Raw genomic sequence first — 18918 nt, 5'->3', positions numbered from 1 at the left:
TATATATATATATATATATATATATATATATATATATATATAAATATAAAGAGTAAAGATGTTTGATCCTTATGCTATAGGAAAAGTTATGACTAGAGTCTCTAAATCAAACAATTAGGAATATTGTCCATTTGTGTGTACTTTGTTTTCTTTTGTTGCCTTATCTCAATTTAAAAACAATCTCTAATTAGGCCCATGGACCGGACGCTTTACATGAGGGGTACTTTCGTCCATTTGTTGTTTACCCTCATTTTTTAAAAATTAAATAATTAGCTCCTTTAATTATTTAATTTTGTTTCATGAGAAAAAATTGATCCAAACCGAATCAAAATAAAAAAAATCAACCTACTTCAGGCATTACCCAATTGAAACCCTAATACGTATTTTTCTGCTCTCTTGCTCAATCAATCATAAAATCAGTTATTCAAGCCCAATCCACATCGACAATCTTCTTGTCTCATATACTCCAACATGCACCTTCAATTACTCCTCAACAGTGACGACTTCTTATGGTTCCATTCTTACACGACAAATTTGCATCCCCTTCATTCATGGGATAATATGTCTCATTCGCTTCAAAACCATTATTCTTGTGCAATCCGAAGATTAATAAACAAAGGGATATATGGGTCTTATTGTACAATCCCAACACTGCCGAATAGAAGGACAATCTTCTAATCAAGAGCAACATGATGTATAAAGAAAGCAGTCAAGAAAAGACAGGTTGTTGGAATTTGAAGAATCTGGTTTTAAGAAGATAAGGATGGGGAGGAGCGTGGAAGGGGAGAGGATTACCTTCATAAAAATAATGAAATTGACCCTCATGTGAGTGTTGTCACAGAAGGCAAAATGACGGTGTTACAGCAAGGGACCCAATCCAGAACAAAATGCATACCACAAGGACCATACTCTAGCTTTTTCGATTTAGAGACTCTAGTCAACATTTTGGTCTACCACAGGGACCAAACTTGTAATTTACTCTAAAAAAACAAAAATGATATATTGGATTTGGAATTAAAATGACTTCAAAAATGAAATTAGGGTATTCGCGGTCTGATTTGGACGGTTTAATCCCTCAGACTACAAACCAAACTGTAATGACAGTTTATAAAATTTTCAAACCAAGCGGGTTTGACATCAAGTGCCCAAACCAGTCAAACCAGACCATAAAAAGGCGGTCTAGTCTGACCGGTTAAGACGGTTTGGGCCTTTAATGGACTTTAAGTATTAAACTTAAAAAACATATATAATTTATAACTTTAGATTAAATATCCATCTCGATTTATGTTAGATGTTAGGCTTTATGTTGGGTTTAGTGATATATTTGAGTTATATCCCATAAGTTAAAAAAGTTGGACTTGCTAATACTAAAATAAATAGTTAAATTATATATATATATATATATATATATATAGAGAGAGAGAGAGAGAGAGAGAGGAGTGATCATATGAAAACCGCCCTCATTTGTGTAAACCGTGCAAACCACCTTCATCTGTCGATTTCATTGTTTAATCTTATGAAAATTTTTCATGAAATTGTTTAATCTTGTGAAATTGTTTCATATAATACTTTTTTTGATGAAGTTGTTTCATATATGATTGTGAAATTGTTTCATATAATACTTAATGAAACTGTTTCATGTATTTCTCTAACATTAATGAAACTGTTTCATGTATTTCTCTAAAATTAAAATTATGAGGATGATAATATCTATGATTAACATCCTCCACAATAAAAATGATTAATCAACCTCTCATAATTACAAAAAAATGAACAAAATGAAAAATTATGATTGGTTGAATGCGGTTTGCACGGTTTGTACAAATTGAGTGGTTTGCATTTGATCGCTCCCCTATATATATATATATATATATATATATATTTGGCGGTCAGTTTGGTCCAAACCGCCCGAAAAAGGTTCCAAACCGCCCGAAAAAGGTTCCAAACCGCAAACCAGACCAAACCGCCCGATTTTGCTATTTTCCAAACCAAACCAAACCAAACCGCTAGACCGCTCAAACCGCCAAAAAGGGTCCAGTTTGACTTGGTTCGACCGGTTTGAACGGTCCAACGGTTTTTTTTAAACACCCCTAAATAAAATAATTCTTGTTTTAAACATTTAAAGTTGTAATATAATTTCTTCAAAAACAAACTTAAGATTTTGATTAATTTTGGTAAAGTAATCCACCAAACTTTCTTCACCTCATAAATGAGTACAAAAATAGTCAAATGGTGGAGGTGGAAGTCAAATTTCCATTCATCCAAGTGTTTGAATACTTTCATTCATTCATATATATATATACACCACATATTTTCTTCAAATTGTAATTGTCTCAATCTTCATCAACAATCAAATAAACATCCCTTAGTTCACACAATTTTCATTTCTAATGGTGAAAAGGCGTAATTTTTCAACGACCCTTGTTTTTTTGCTTCTCGTCACCTTAAGTTTCAATAGAGTTGCTAATGCGGGGAGGCCTTTTAGATATGCAACCAAAGACATCCATGGAGTCTCTGCCTATGAGTTGATGGGTTCAAAGCCACGAGTGTTGCAAGGACAACACGACTTTCGCTCACATCTAACCGAAATTACTGGTTCTGAGGACATGAGGTCTAACCCGATACCGAGGGTAATGGGACATGGTCAATACAGGATCTGGAGGTCCCAACCAAGTGGAGTGGGGGAGGAAGAAAATATGGAAGGTAGAGAGATCATTATCCCTAAGAAAGCCATACATCGTCATCCCGAGGTGGTGAGCCCTGGCCCCAAGACATAACGAAGGGTAACGAAGGGTGAGATATGGATCAAAGGGTTGTTCTTTCAGAAACTACATATGTTTTTGGATATATGTATTATTTATAACTCGTTTTAGTTTATTTGCATGGTCTGCTTTTAACACGAGCAGACCTACCCTTAAGGGTATGGTTGAATATGGGGCTAAGTATAACTTTAAGCCCTTAAATGTCTAACCATAAAGTTTTTCCAGATAAAATCATAAGTAATAAAACTTTAAAGATTTATATGAAAATTATGAAACAAAACTTCGGAAAAATATTGATATCTTATAGCATTTATTTCGTGATACCACGCCCAATAATTTATGAATCCACCTCTGGCTTTTAATCAGATATATTCAAGTTTCAAGATAAGTTAGAAGTTGAACGGAGTTAGAATCTTTTTACATTTGTATACATATTGTGATCATGTATATATCACAAGTGAATTCCCGCTCGTTCCAAAAGCTTAACCGTGTCGGATGTAGTTTTCTAGGGTTAAAATGATGTAAATTATCTAAACACATGACTTTGTGTTATATCCATGTAAAATATGCTTGATTATTTATATATCATATAAATCATTCCATAAACACCATTACAAAAGCAAAAGAATAAAAGAAAAACGGTTTTTTTTTCCTTCTCGAATTATAATGTAATTAGGCATTTTCAATGTTCTATAAATCACATTTTGTCGTACAACTAATAAAATTATATATGTTTTAAATCGATTTGAAAGTTTATTTCCCAAACTTTGTGGAAAACGACGGGATGAAATTAGAAGTTGGAATGTGAGGTTATTGTCTAACTAAAGAAACGGGGCTATTTGAATTTTGTTGGCGTTGCATTCAATCACGTTTAATTACATATGCATTCATTGTTGTTTCGATTACAGTATCATTTTTAAACACAAAATCGATTAATATTAATTTGTCAATGACCCTAAAGCTCAACACCGTTCTTCTTCTACTCCTCGTTTCATTAAGTTCCAACACCATGGCTCCCGGAATTGAGGTTGCTGCATCTCCGGTATCTAATGAGTCGGACCCACCTGAGGCAGACGAGAAGCTGTCTGGACCAAGCCTGAGAGGTCCCGGACATGTGAACAACTCGGACTCAGACAAGCCTTACTTATGAACAATACTGATATCCGTAAAAGTATTTTTTGAAGAATGATTTAAGGATATGACCTTAAGTGAATATTTGATTAAATTCATGACCTCGTGACACATACAAGAAAATTGGCTTTATACGCATGAAAAGGTTATGAATTCAGTTAAAATCTCATTTAAGGTTATGTACCTAATTGTTTTTGGAGAGATCGATATTATTCATTGATTGTAATCTTGCATTATTAAACGATAGATTATATCTGAATTATATCAGCAGGGATGTTTTTGGAGTCCCTGTACCTCCAAATCTTTTGATCACATTGTAAAATGAGCTTAATATTAAAAGAGAAACCAGGTTGTGAAGTTGAGTACGGGTTTTACGAGTTTATAAATCAAATTAAGGTGATCATACCAAACTCAATTATTTTTACGCAGATAGCGTTCATTTTTATATACATTTGCATAGTATATGATCAGTGCCGTATGTGTTCCCATGTTGTGGATTTTGGCTAACGACTGTTGTCTCGTTCGTGTATGACATCGAGCTTTGAAAGAACTCATCCAAGCTTTTTATTCAGCTTTATAAGACGATCTTCAACAGATTTTGTGAAATCAAAAAAAATAAAGATTTTGGAGTTTCTGTGTTTTGTTTTTCCAATCAGTTTTTAAAAGTTTATATAAAATTGAGAAATTAAAAGGGTGTTTGGGATTACTTATTTGAAACAACTTATGTTTTTTTACAAAAACACTTATCAACTTATTATAAGTCAGAATGATTTAACTTATTTAAAAACTTCTTATTATCGGTTTGACACCGGTATAAATTGTTTATGCAAACACTCAAAAATGCTTATTACCGGTGTCACACCGTAATAAGTCAATAAATTGTTTTTATAAGCAATCTCAAACACTTCCTAAAGGGGCAATCAAAAAACCTCCAAATTTGGAACAACTCTCAAAATTTTATTATGAAACGGGAAAACGTATCTTTTATTGCTTCTACCAATAAAATTGAATACGTTATTATCTATACTATATTATAAAGCATTTGATAAAAATTCTTAAAAACTATTTTTTATGCATGAAGTACTGTTTATTGATGGATATTACTTAAAATTCAAGATTACAAGTAAATTATGCATAAGTACAACTTATTAAAGCTTCATGTTTGAATTCGTGTAACTGCGGATAAACATAATCAAATGTAGGATAAACATCTCATTTTAAAATATAAACAATTTAAAATATAATTAGGATAATTATCGAGTTCTAACAGACTCATTATCTTTATAAAAAATTTATTGTTAAGCCAAAAATAAATTACTTCATTATTTGATCTAAATTAAATTATAATAAAAAACGAATTAAATAAATTATATAAAAAAAAACTTTTAAATAGTTAATTTGATATTAATATAGATAATTTTTTTGAGGTTTTACATTTTGGTTTTTTATCTTCGAGAAATGATGCAAAAATTGTCGGAGATTTAATAAAACGGTGATTGTTTTTGTTTAGGATAAATTACATCAATGACAAAACATATCAAATAAAAAGGTTACATGATTTTTTTTACGAAGTATTTTATATCTATAAAGTGTCAGTATTCTTTTTTTTTTTTTTTTTTTTGAAAAATAACAGTAAAATTCTCTTAATTACATCAAACACATAATAATACGTCCGTTTAATTGAACCAAACGAGAACTTGAGAGGTTCTTTAATACGAGTACTATTACTTAATCAATGCAAGTTACCTATATGTATGAGGTGTATACCGAGGACAAATGGTTTTTTTTATACGTCAGGCCAATTTGCTCACACCTTGACTAATCCATGGGGTTGAAGATAAAACTAGTCTAGAAATCACCGGTGCCTCTAGAAAGACTTGTAGACTTTCAGTTTGCGATTGGTACATAAAACACAACAGAACAGAACACAACAAAAGTTTGTTGTCTCTTATTTGACACGACATTAGACTAGGATAGGACGAGACTGAGTTTTTTGTCCCACCAAAATAAGTGGAACAAAAATCAGGAGATGCGTTAAAATTGGTAAATTAGTAAACTATTCGTATTAAATTAAAACCCTAAAATCATCCACCTGCCTACATCGCTTTAGTCCAATGCTGTCCAATCCTGTATGCGTAACAAAACACACCACCTAGTTGACTAGAACACACACTATTTTGTATTCTGTAACCATAATATACAACTAAAGATAACCATAAGGGTGGTGTCTGATTGGTTTGAGTTTGACTCCAAAGATCAAAAGTATCAGGAGGTCCCAGGTTCAAATCCAAGAAGAAACAAAAATCCCCTTGTGGCCACGGAGGTTCAAATGCGGTGACTCCAGGCTATCTGCAAAGCAGGTGGTCGTCCTGGGATTAGTCGACTCGCATAGCGGGTTGGATATTCAGGTTAATCGAAAAATATATACATATACATACAACAAAAGATTCTCATTGCAACAAAAGAATGGACACCACCCCCAAAGAATCATATCTTCTATGCAAAATGTTTGATATCTACTTTGTGTTCTATAGTGTTTTGAGTACACTAATCCAAAAAAAACTACTCACAGTAAACGTGTAAACACAAGGTTTCACGATATCTTCCTACACGAAAAAAATATATAATATAACGAACCTTTTCAAATGGGGGCACTCAATGCTTGCTTGCTTGGTCAACGGTTAAACCTATAACAGTGAATACCATCTTCATATATCTGTGTGTAGAACTTCAATCGCTTCTTCTCCGTGAACAATGATGTTTAACGTTCAGTTTGAAGTTCATGGAGATTGTGGTCGAAAAATGGCTTTAAAACACTATACCAACAGCCAATCTTCGATTTGGACAACAAGATTGATGAATGATTCATTTTCCAATATAGGAATACCCTTTATTGACTATGTGGCTAAACCATGTAGATGGTAGGCAATCTCCATGAGATATGAGATATAATATAAATACCACGTATGCAGAAGTGCTGGTTACAGCCAAAGCGCCAAACAAAAATCCGTTCACCTCAGCCACGAAGAAATCAAGCAGTAGGTACCCGTTGATCACCATCACTAGTGCAGCCACACTCCACGCAATTCTCTGAAATCAACAAAAAGCATCCAGAATGAAAAAAAGGTGTAATCCCAACAAAACACTCTTTCAATAGGGTTCTTATAGAGAAAGGGAAGGTTCCAACATATATAGATGATGATGAACTCCAACAATACGAATGAACTATTGTTTTTTTGTTAATTTCTCTTTGCATAGATCCCATATATAGGGACAAATGGAAGAGTCAAAGCAGGGGCAGGTTCCGTAAGAAACCAGGGAACCGCCCACAGCGCGACACATGACATATTCATCAGAAATATGGATGTGTTATTCATGATGAATGTTTATTCCGAAGAGGGACAGGTGATGCGTTGTGGGTGATTCCCGGGTTCCTAACTGAACTTTCCTCGGTCAAAGCATAAGCATGTTAAATTCTAGTCCCTCTGTCCTAAAAAAATAAAGCATTTGATTTGGCACACAGTTTAAGAGGGCCAACATTTTGCAAACTAACGTGTCCTACTAAAAGGAGACTTCTGAAAGGAGTCAATTATATGCTAGACACACCTTAAAACACTTCCTCGAATGAGATACACACACACTTATAAGTAATGTGATTGGTTATACACAAGACACTTTCCAAAAGGGGAAAGAAGAAATTAGGAATGAAGGATTATTTTATATTTCCATACATGTACGTATAGTGACATAGACTCAGGTTCTAGGAAAAACCACAAAAAAAAACTGAGTAACACCCTAATAACCATTCATTTATCTGGTATGCACACATAAAAGTAAGTTGTCTGGTATGCACATATGCATAAAATGCACACGTGCATAGAAACTAGGAAACATTTTCAATTACTTTTATGCACATGTGCAGAACTGGACAAATGAACGGTTATTAAGGTGTTCCTCAGTTTTTGATTTTTTTCTAGTGGTCTTCCCTTGGGCCCAACCCCAATGATATAATAGGATAGAGGCATATCAAAACAAAAATATTTAAGGATTTTGTTGTTGTCACCAAAACTATTTGCCTACCTATCTTTATCTTCTTCTTGGCTTAATTGTGAAACTTATTTCTTCACATTTGTTGAATTTAATTAATTAACCACGATATGGTAACAAGTGCACCCTTCATACAAAAATTTGTGAATCGGTAACATCAAGTGCAAAGCTGGCAAGGTAATATGTGTTTGCTGGAAGATGGTTTTATCCCCTAAGATAATTAGTGGTTGTGGAAGAGACCTCTTTATGCAGAATCCCCCCATGCCTGCAGAGTAGATCCTTCATGTTGGCACTATCCATCTTGAGAGGTATGCTTAATAACTGCTAGTCTACTACCCCCTATATCATATAGATTACTATAATAAAGATAATTACAAGTGAATATTGTCCAAAATACTCATTATGGACCCTCCAATTCAATTTATAGCCGCTTTTCTCCTCAACTGACCTTAATAGCCAAGATTTCACAGGTAGCACTTTAGCCTATGTTGTTAATTGCGGCGCTATTGCACGGCAATAGCGGATTGCGAACTAAGATAAAATTGCTGTGAAAATTACGTTTCCGATATTAGGAGCACAATTGACCGATATTTCAGGTGATATTGCGGACCGATATTCCGGTATTTTAGCTTGGGCCTCTTTAGAACTACGTTGACTCGGATGCTGAACCTATTGCTTGCAATCAACTCGTTTATGAACATTTTTCCTATTTTGTGTTGTGAAACTTGTTGAAGTTGATATTTTGATGTTGAAACTATATATTTAATTAATGCATATGATATGTTTATGTATGCATACATATATATATATATATATATATATATTAATTATAATTTAAGAAATATTATATGAATTGCTATTTTTGGACCGCTATACCACCATTATAGCCGCTATTTCAAATACCGGTCCTGACCGCAATTTTGTATTTTCACCGCTATAACAGCATAGACTTTAGCAACTTGAAGAATCTACTTTTTATGAATGTAATATCCTTAAAGTAACATTTTTGCAAGCTAAAGTGCTACATATGAAATGTTGACATGGCAAGTAACACTTTAGCAAGTCGCGTAAGTGGCACTTCCACATCATCATTTAACAACTTGCAAAATTGCTACTTTTATGAATATTATATTCATAAAAGTAGACTTCACAAATTGCAAGTTGCTAAAGGAGTACTTGCAAAATCTTGGCTACTTCGGTCAATCATGTGGAAAAACAGCTATCAAGTGAATTTAGGTGTCAAAAATGACTATTTTGGACAATTTCCCTAATTACAAGAGCATCAGACTGCCAATTACTGATTAGTGATCTAAGGTTATATGGGTAAGAACTTCTAATTATGGAAGTTAAGTGAAATGGTAAGAAATCCCAAATCCATAACTGGGATCTCAGAGGATCAAATCTCCCTGCATTGACCAATTAGCAGGAGATCTGATCAAATAGACCCTAGATTGGTTCAGCATATGCATTGATCTAGTACGTAAATTCTACCTAATCAGAATAAGACCCTTTCATATCATCAACAATTGTATACAAAATGTAACAGTTCAAAAAGTGACATACCTCTAGAGTAGGTCCAATTTTGAAGACCCCCATAACTTCCTCTTTCGACACCAAGGTTAAAAGTGGGATAAGTGCAAACGGGATCTGGATGGACTGAAGAACATTAAGCCATTCATTTAATACATCCAATGAAGCTTCCGATTTGTTAAATACAAGAGCTACAATCATGGTCGGCACAATTGCACAACTTCTAGTTATCAATGCCCTCAGCCATTTTTTTAGACGAAGGTTAAGGAAGCCTCCCATGATAAACTGACCAGCGTAAGTACCCGTGATGGTGCTACTTTGACCAGCTGCCAATAAGCCAATACCCCAGATATACAGAACCGGCATAAATCCGCCACCGTACTTCTGTTCAAGATACTGCCCAGCATTTACAAGGCCTATACTATCGGCTTGCTTGGTACCATAAAATCCCTTAGCAAAGACGGTAGTCACAAATAAATTGATCATAAAAGAAACAAAAAGGGCAATCGAAGACTCGATTGTGTAGTAATTAATTGCTTCTTGGACCCTGCCTTTCTTGTTTGGATCAATTTTCCTCGATTGCACCAAAGCAGAATGTAAGAATACATTGTGGGGCATTATAACGCACCCTACTACTCCAACAGCTTGCCTAATTGTTCTTGAGCTGAGCTTTGGAACCAAAAGACCTGCCGTTACAAGTAAATCAAGATAAGTGACAATTATGCTACAAAAGAAAAGAAGGGTTGCAAACATCACGGAATTCCAACCTATTAGAAGTTCTTTTCCACTAGGTTGTGCATCAGCAAACATCCATGCAAATGATAGTCCCATAGTTGAGATGAGAACTGCAAAAACAGCTTCCAAATTCCTCACTCCATAGTTCTCAAGAAGTAAAAACATGAAACTGTTCACAAAGATGATAGAAAATTAACAATAGTTAAAATAAAGAATCAACCAGGCAGATTATAATAAACAGATTAGAAAATGCGGAGTCGTAACTATGGCAGCATATGCATCATAATCATTGTATTTCCTCTGTTCATTACACAAGTCTATCGGGGTTCAAATCTTCAAAGTTTTTATCAGGTTCCATGTTTAATCTACTCCAACTAGTCTGGGATAAGTATATGTATGTGTGTGTGTATATATATATATATATATATATCCCATTGTTGCTAAATCTTACCGTTCTTACCCATGTGCGCAATTTTAGTGTTGTTTTCAGAATTTTAATTGCTTTCTTCTTTGTTCTGTTCTTCTCCAATCATGCTTTTGTAGAGTTTTTGCATGCCAGTGTCTTCTTTTTCTTCCATTTCCAACCATGTGGGATCTCATTCTATGTGTGCATAGCCAAATTTTCAAAATTCTCTCCAGTCATATTGGTTATAGCAATGTTCTGTTCCAGCATGAATTTGTATTTCTTTCTTTCAAGGTTTTAGTCAAATGACAAAAAAGTTCAGAGTTTTCCTTATGGAATCAGCTTGTTGTACCGGTCAAAACCTCATGAATCGCGGTGACTAGATGGACATAGAAAGCTTTTAAGTATCGAAATTTCAGTATGCAAGAATTGTCATTTATGTATTTAGCCATCAAGATTCCTGTGAAATGCAATGCATTCATCAGATCAGATGTTGAAAAACGAACCCCATGACTCTAATCAAAAGGGTCACAATAAATCTCTTTAACTTCAAGCAATTCTAACAGCTTTTCTCAGTCAAAAGGTCCAACAGCTTTCTCATCAAAAGAAACAGCAGTCATTAGCTAAAATTTATCGAATTGGAAAGAGAAAACTAACCAATCAGAAGCAGTGATCACGACCCCAGCCCAAAGAGGAAGAATCCCATTGCTAAGAATCTGTATAGCAATGGCACTGCCAATCACTTCTTGAATGTCAGCTCCAATCAACGCTATCTCAGCCATGAACCACAACAGCAATCCAGCCCACCTAGGGTATTCCTCTCTACATAGCTCCGATAAGTGCCGGCCGGTAGCCACCCCAACCCGAGCGGACAACAGCTGGATCAGGAGACCCATACCCGTCGCCCACATCAACAACCACAATAGAGAATAGCCAGCAATGGCACCAGCCTGAAGATCCCCTTCTAGGTTTCCCGGATCTAGAAACGCTATGCTCATTAGAAACCCTGGCCCCGTAAATAACCATAGCTTCTTCCACGAGAAGGGTGGCGTGGAGTTGAAATCAGTATTATCGGAATCTGAATCTAATCCGTCGATTACAATTTTATCATGAGATTCATAGGCAACCTCTTCCTCGTCGGAGACGTAATTATCTTTAGGATTGTTGTCGGTGGATAAGGGGAGGGGAGATTGGGATATCAGCAGGAGATGGTGATCTTCTTCGTCTCCTTCAGATTTTGATTCTGTATTGTGTTGGTCGTGAGGAGACTCGTGCATCATCGTAAGATCGGCCGCCGGCGAGAAATAGTTGACGTCCGGCGCCTGAAAGATAAGACCTTTATTCTTCTTAAACAAGGAAATAGAGTTCTTATATATATATTTATTGTATGTATATACACACTACATAGGGGTATATATGTCTAAATAAAATGTGTTATAATTTATTTGATTAAAATTAATTATATTTAGAGTAAATTACGGATTTGGTCCTTTGGTTTGTGATTTATTAAGGGTTTGGTCCTTTATTTTTATTTATTTCATAATAAAACCTTTACTTAAGTAATTTGTATTGGATTTTGTCCCTCATATTAACGTCGTTTATGTTTTTCTGTTAAGTGTAAGTATGAAATAGTAATTTTAATCGCATCGTTAATCTAATGGTACTCATAGTTATTTATAGCAATGATGATTTTCTTGATTTTATATTGGTTTTTGTTTGAATTTGCAGCACGATTCAGAGAGCAGTTTTAGTCTGTGTTGGTGAATGGAAGCCCCCAATCAAGCAAGAAAGAAGTGGCACTAATTCGGAGCTTAATTTGAAAGCCTATTTCGATCGGATGCTTTCGGGATGCCGCTAATAATCAACGAATGGCAAGTGTTTTTTTATGTTGTTAAATATTCTTAGTCCTTTTGATATTATAGTTGAGGAATAGTCTGGAAAGATGAATATTCAAAAAAGAAAAGATATAGTTGGTTAAAAAAATTGTAAAATTGAAAAAGGTAAAATGACCTATTTACTCTCGTATTTAACAGACATATTGAATGATCGTTGGTATGAGAGACCATATCCAATATAAATTACACAGTAGAAACTTATCATCTAATAAATAAAGATAAAAAAACAAATCAATAAGAAGTCACAAACCACATGGACCAAACCCGCAATTTACTCTTACATTTAAAATAATTAAGATCTTGGAAAATAATGCTCCAAAGATCAAAAGTACCTGAAGGTCTCAAGTTCAAATCCAATAAGGATTAAAAATCTCCTTGTGGCTATGGAGGTTCAAATACGGGTGACTCCGAACTATCTGCAAAACAAATGGTCGCCCTGGGATTAGTCGACTCGCATAAAATTTATTGGTTGATTATATGTTAATTTCTACAACCTAAAATTTTAACATATTTATAAAAAAAAATAGTATTCAACGACTAGTCAGAACCACACATACGTAATGTTCTCTTATATACTAAAATAAGTGAAACCCCTTATTCTCTCTCTAAAAAAAGCCACAGAATGGTAAAACTATGCTTGTGCACACACACACATACATATAAAGCAACACTTAAAACAGTAATTAAGATAAAAACGAAACCTCTGTCTGTATATTGGTTAAGTACACATGTTTCTTTCTTATCGCATGTGGATAGAAGTAGATAAAACCGAATTAGTTATAATTCACGTGATGAAAGAAAAGGTGAAAGGTATCGAGAAGAACTTTATGCACCTCATTTATGCCATCTTAGGGGATGTTTGACAAATTTTGAATGACTTGACGTAAAATGATTAAATGGTCGGTATGATTAACAAATTCTTTATGATTTAGTGCAAAATGAAAAATAACTGTTTGACAAGTTTTTTTTTATGACATGATCCGTATATGTATAAGGGAACAGAAGTGACTCCTACTTCAAGTCTTGGATCTCCTGTCTCAATTAAGAGTCGGATCCGAGCTCCGGTAGACATCGAGACAGCCATTGTGGTAAATAGAAAAATTGCAAAGCAGGCGGTCGTTCTGAGGTTAGTCGGCTCGCACAGCGAATTGGATATCCAGGTTTTTTAATAAAAAAAATAATCACAAACGAAGATAGTGATCTGCAAACAATTCTTTTACTTGAATTTTTTCTCATTGAGGACTTTCATCAAACACTTGTGTTTAAGAAAAAGAATGAACACAGCGGGATGATGTGAAAAACGAAGATAGGACCAAAGTGGGGGGTAATCATAAACCAAGATGGAGAGATGTTAGAAAGGAATTGCTTACTTCAAAAACCCCCAAAGGAATTCATACCCAAACACAAATTATTGTTACAAAACACCACGTAAATCACATGAATCATTGTTTCAAACCTAGAATTAGTTTGAGTGATTCACATACCAACAAGATTGATGGGAAATGCGAGAGCCAACAATAACGAGGATAACAGAGATGGACCAGAAGTGAACAATTGCAATAGATGAGATCGAGAAGACGAGACCTGCATCAGTAGACGATAGAAGCAAGGGCAAGGGGGGAAAGGGGCTTTTGAATAATATCGCAGGCTGTTAGATGGTGAGCCGTTAATGGGCTGTTCGGTTGTGTATTAATGGGTTGTATAAGTTATATGGCTTATTTGCTCAGCTATATCTAGCGGTTCGGTATAGGCTTATTCGGTTAGCCCATGGCTGAATCGCTCCGTTTGAAGACCCTTCTTCTATACACTCGGCTATTAAATTGCATTAATTTTCCCCAACTACCTCCCTCCCCAACTAATCACATTAAACTCCTATACACGGTTCCTTTCCCATCGATACTCCTTCCAGGCTTCCCATCAACGTCCCTCCCAAGTCCCAACTAGACGCCTCCTCCGTAGGCATGGCAATGTGGCAGGGATGGGGCGGGTTTTGTAATCCCCGAGCCCGGTGGGTACGGGGATTATCATCCCGTCCCGGGGCAAATCTCTAGCAATCCCCGGTCAAACCCCATAAAATAGTATCATTTAGTTTGATTCTACCGGGATCCTGACCCCGGTTTGAGTAACATCTCCCGTCCCCGGTTTGAGTCTATCGGGGATCCCGGCCCCGGCCTTGGGACCCGTTTTAGCGGGGAATCCCCGTCCCCGTTCGGGTCGGATGAATCGGGTTCCCCACCAGGTCGGGGTAAATCACCATCCCTACTCCTCCGGGTCTTGCTTCCAGCCCTCGCTATGTGTTGATCTTCCAACCTTATTGTCAAAGAAACCCACGCCTGAAGAAATATCCCTCAACAGATCTGGTATAGTGACCATGGAAGTTTGATATTGAAGACTTAACACAGAGGTTTTGGATCTCATCAATAGATCCTTTTTCTTTCTTTCTTCTGTGCTTCCTCATCATTTTGGGTTTTGTATGAATCAACAGATGAGTATTGTATTTATTATTGGTGCTTTTGTTTATTAATTTTGATGTTTATGGGCTTTGTTCGTTGTTTTTCTTTTGTTATCGTGTATGTTCATAGGAAGAAGAAATATGATTGGGAACTTGGGAAATGAACAAGAAATTGATTCTTTTTGTTAATGAAAAAAGCTAAAAAATGGAAGGGGTAAAATGGTCATTTATATTACTCAAACAGTTTATTCAACACAACAACCGAACAATAATTTATCTGTTATCATGCAGACAACTTTATAATTATAGACAACTTTATCCATATAGGTCTTGATAGAAAACGAACCGAACAGCCCTCAGTGTGTATGTGGAATGATTCAGAGCATGTTAATTTTTTGTCAAACATAACCTCTGACCGATTGAGATGTAGGATCTGAATGGTACCATTCAGACCCAAACAAACAGCCTCTTATAAAATACTAGAAGGGTACTCGCGTAAAGCAACGAGATACATCTCGATTCTATGTGTTTGAAAAAAACGACAATGTTTTTATTTTTAAATAAAATATAAATTTAAAGATATCATAAAAATTTACAAAAATATATGGTATTAGTATTACATTAACTAGTTAAAAGTTATCTTTATTGTGTAGTTTCTTTAATTCAATTTTTTATTATATTTTAATTTAAGTTTATTAACGAATTAATTTAATTTTGGTTTAATAATATAATTTTTTTATAAATATAATAATTAAGTATTATTTTATAACTCAATGATTATCCTTATATTTTAGATTTTTTATATTTAAAATGAGATATTTATCTTGTATTTTATTATGTTTATCTATAATTATTTACACGAATTCAAACATGAAGCTTTAATAAGTTGCATTTACACATAATCTACGCGTAATCTTGAATTTTAAGTAATATATGCATCAATAAACAATATTTTATACATAAAAAATGATTTTTAATAATTTTTGTAAAATACTTTATAATATATTTAACTTGCACCTTGTCTCTATATATTTATTTTGTACATGTGTAGGACTAATAATTGATAATACAAATTTGTTTAATATTTAAATTCTTTGTAATTAATTGATACTTAACAAAAACTTAGTAATAACTTGCATAAATTTTAATCAATTTCTTAAATCGTGTTATTTAAAAAGCTAAATTATAATCTTAATAATATAATATTTATAATAATATTTAATATATTAATTATTTATAAATTAGAAATAATTGTAAAAAGGAAGTGTTGTCATCCAACTTGACTTATTCCATTTTAAATGATAAAGACTCTGTATGGTCATAAACGATGTATCAGACGGAGAAAACTTTAATATAATAACGGTTTTTGGTTAATCATAAATGTCCGTATCAATTTCTACGTACTTTAAATTCTCGATTAATTTTACTGAATCTTAAATAACAGTCAGAAAAATCCACAGTATCTTTAAAAAAGACTGAGTATGTATGCAATAATGATTTCAAATTTTTTGTTTTCTTAGAAAGAAAAATAATTATTATTATATTCTTTTAAATTAATAAAGAATATGGAGCAAGCTTTATTTGCGAATGGCTGTGAAGAAAAGTGATGGTCACTGTAGCTTTAGTTTCAAGCATGCACACATGAATCCTCACAAACAAAGAATCTCTTATAAATATCTATATTTATTGTTGTATTATTTCCAATTTATTAAATTAAGCAGAGATGGAACACAAATAAACTGATCAATAATAGTGAAGGGATTCAAAGAAAATTTATACTTAAAATCTTCATGGACTGAAGATGTTTCACTCTATCTAAAAAAAGAGCCCAGGGGCCAAGACCCTTAAAGGCCCTGATGCCCAAATACAAGACAGGTTCTGATTCGATACTGGAACTCCCGCTAGCCTCAACCATTTAATGAGAGAGAAAAATGCTCTCATATTGTTGTCTTTGAAGGCGGATTCCGTATGAGACGGATTGGGATTGTCGATAATAAACTTTTTATCCAAATAAATATCGGTGTGTGTGTATATATAGACTATATATGTATGTATCGTGCACGTACATAACAAATGGTGCACGGACTAATTAGTGGCTGTCCCAGAGTCCATTTTGATTTGCTTGGGCATTGTCACGATCAATACCGAATAAACTTTTCCCTCTTTTGAAAGCATTTATCCACTGTTTGGTTGTAATAATTTTAAGAAAAATATTATTTTGATTGATTAAAATTTGTTAAACTAAAGAGTAAACTTCATTTTTTGTCCTTAATATTTGTCAATTTTAATGGATATTGTTCTTACACTTCGAAAACTCGGATATGGTCCTTCACATTTGTCGTTTCACAATGGTTTTGGTCCCTTTTTCCCTTAAATTCATTTATATGAGCGACATTATGGTCAATTTACCATATACAAACCATTAACCCCGTCCTCCCTTTCTTTTTGATTCATGACGCCATCTCCATCCATGTTTTTACGGTGATCTACCATTGCACCACCCAACCACCGCCTTTCTTTCCTTGCTGAATCGATGGTAATCGCCACAGGGAACCAAGAAGCTAGTCGGTATTAGCTATTGCGGGAGATGTTTGGGTTTCGTCCCTATGAGCACCGGGAAAGCCCTTCCCTTCATCACCAAAAGCCTTCCTCAACCTCTTATGATTTCTTACCCCATTCTTTCGTCTCTACTCAACCGTCGACCCTAAATATGTCAAAGCCCCCTATTCCCCATCAATTTATGTGTTCGCTCCACCATCGCCACCATGGAATTGAAAATGGATCTCAGTGGGGGCTGCGACTAGGGTTCCACAGTGAAATTCAATTTCATAATAGAACTAGATATGAAATTCGATTTCTTTACGGTAGATATTGATTTAGCCTCTGAGATGGTAATCAACTTCTCCTATTTGGGTATGATTTTTATTTGAGTTTTTGTGATTAAGGTTAGGGTTTGATTTTAATTTATGTGTTCTGGATTTGGGTTTGATTTTGATTTTGGGGTTTTGGTTTTGGATTTGATTGTGATTTTGATTTGGGAACTTGAACTTGGATTTGGATTTGGATTTGATTGATAGGTATGTGTTTGTGTGTTGTGTTTTGTGATGACAAGAGATATGGTAACAGTCGGAGATAACAAAGGTGGCTGGTGATAGGTAAGATGACTAAAATACCCTTTATCTAACTTGACTTAACGAAAAAATTAACGACCTTTAGATTGAGGGACCAAAACTATTGAGAATTGACAAACGTGAGGGACCAAATCCAAGTCCATAAAGTTTGTGGATTACACATGTTGAAATTGACATATATTAGGGGCTAAAACTGAAATTGACTTTAAAATAAATGTATTAATAGATAATAGAGTAAGTTATGGATTTGGTCCCCATTGTTGTATGTTTGTCTTGGATTTTGATTCTCAAAAGTTATTTTAATTCTAAAATAGCCCCTAAAATTTGCATTTTATAATGTTTTGTTCCTTGTCACTAACGTTGTTAACTCCCATCCTTTTAGTGAGGGGCATTTAGGCCATTTCTCTTTTTTATGTTGCTCGTTTAAGTAAGGGAAAAGTACAATAAAAACCAATGGACTTTCTTGTTTGGAATGATTAAGTCTTTGGACTTTTTTTTGGAACAAATAAGTTTTTGGACATTCCAAAACATGTTAAATAAGTCCTTAGACAATTTTTTGGAACAAATAATTCCTTGGACATTCCAAAATATGTTAAATAAGTCATTGGACAATTTTTGGAACAAATAAGTCCTTGGACATTCCAAAAAATGTTAAGTAACTCATTGGACAATTTTTGGAACAAATAAGTCATTGAACAATCCAAAACATGTTAAATAACTTTTTGAACTTTTATAAAACATGTTGGATACATTCTTATGACTTGTACAACTAGTTAAAGTGGTAAAATAGTGGAAAAAAAAAATCCGGAAAAAACCCCAATGAACATTCATA

General features: G+C 34.3%; 1 protein-coding gene across 1 annotated transcript; it reads right to left on the bottom strand.

Annotated features, from left to right (window-relative positions):
- Positions 1-6390: 6390 nt before the first annotated feature.
- LOC112511020 (metal transporter Nramp2-like) lies at positions 6391-11926 on the bottom strand. The gene is made up of 4 exons (XM_025116379.1): positions 11266-11926; positions 10238-10374; positions 9504-10156; positions 6391-6983 (listed from the first exon to the last, which is right to left on the bottom strand). Exons 1-4 carry the CDS (start codon positions 11886-11888, stop codon positions 6759-6761), a joined length of 1638 nt encoding a protein of 545 aa, XP_024972147.1. The 5' UTR covers positions 11889-11926; the 3' UTR covers positions 6391-6758.
- Positions 11927-18918: the final 6992 nt, after the last annotated feature.

Source organism: Cynara cardunculus, assembly GCF_001531365.2.
Source record: "Cynara cardunculus var. scolymus isolate 2C chromosome LG 4, CcrdV1, whole genome shotgun sequence".
Classification (NCBI taxonomy): domain Eukaryota; kingdom Viridiplantae; phylum Streptophyta; class Magnoliopsida; order Asterales; family Asteraceae; genus Cynara; species Cynara cardunculus.
Note: the sequence above shows the minus strand (reverse complement) of the source record. Positions and strands in the feature narration are given on the sequence as shown.

Excerpts from the sequence above, each read along its gene's own strand:
- LOC112511020 (XM_025116379.1), bottom strand. The coding sequence starts at position 11,888 with ATGATGCACGAGTCTCCTCACGACCAACACAATACAGAATCAAAATCT. Across the intron at positions 10,375-11,265 it reads GTGATCACTGCTTCTGATTG|TTTCATGTTTTTACTTCTTG; the intron begins GTTAGTTTTCTC and ends CTTTGTGAACAG. Across the intron at positions 6,984-9,503 it reads AAATTGGACCTACTCTAGAG|AGAATTGCGTGGAGTGTGGC; the intron begins GTATGTCACTTT and ends TGTTGATTTCAG.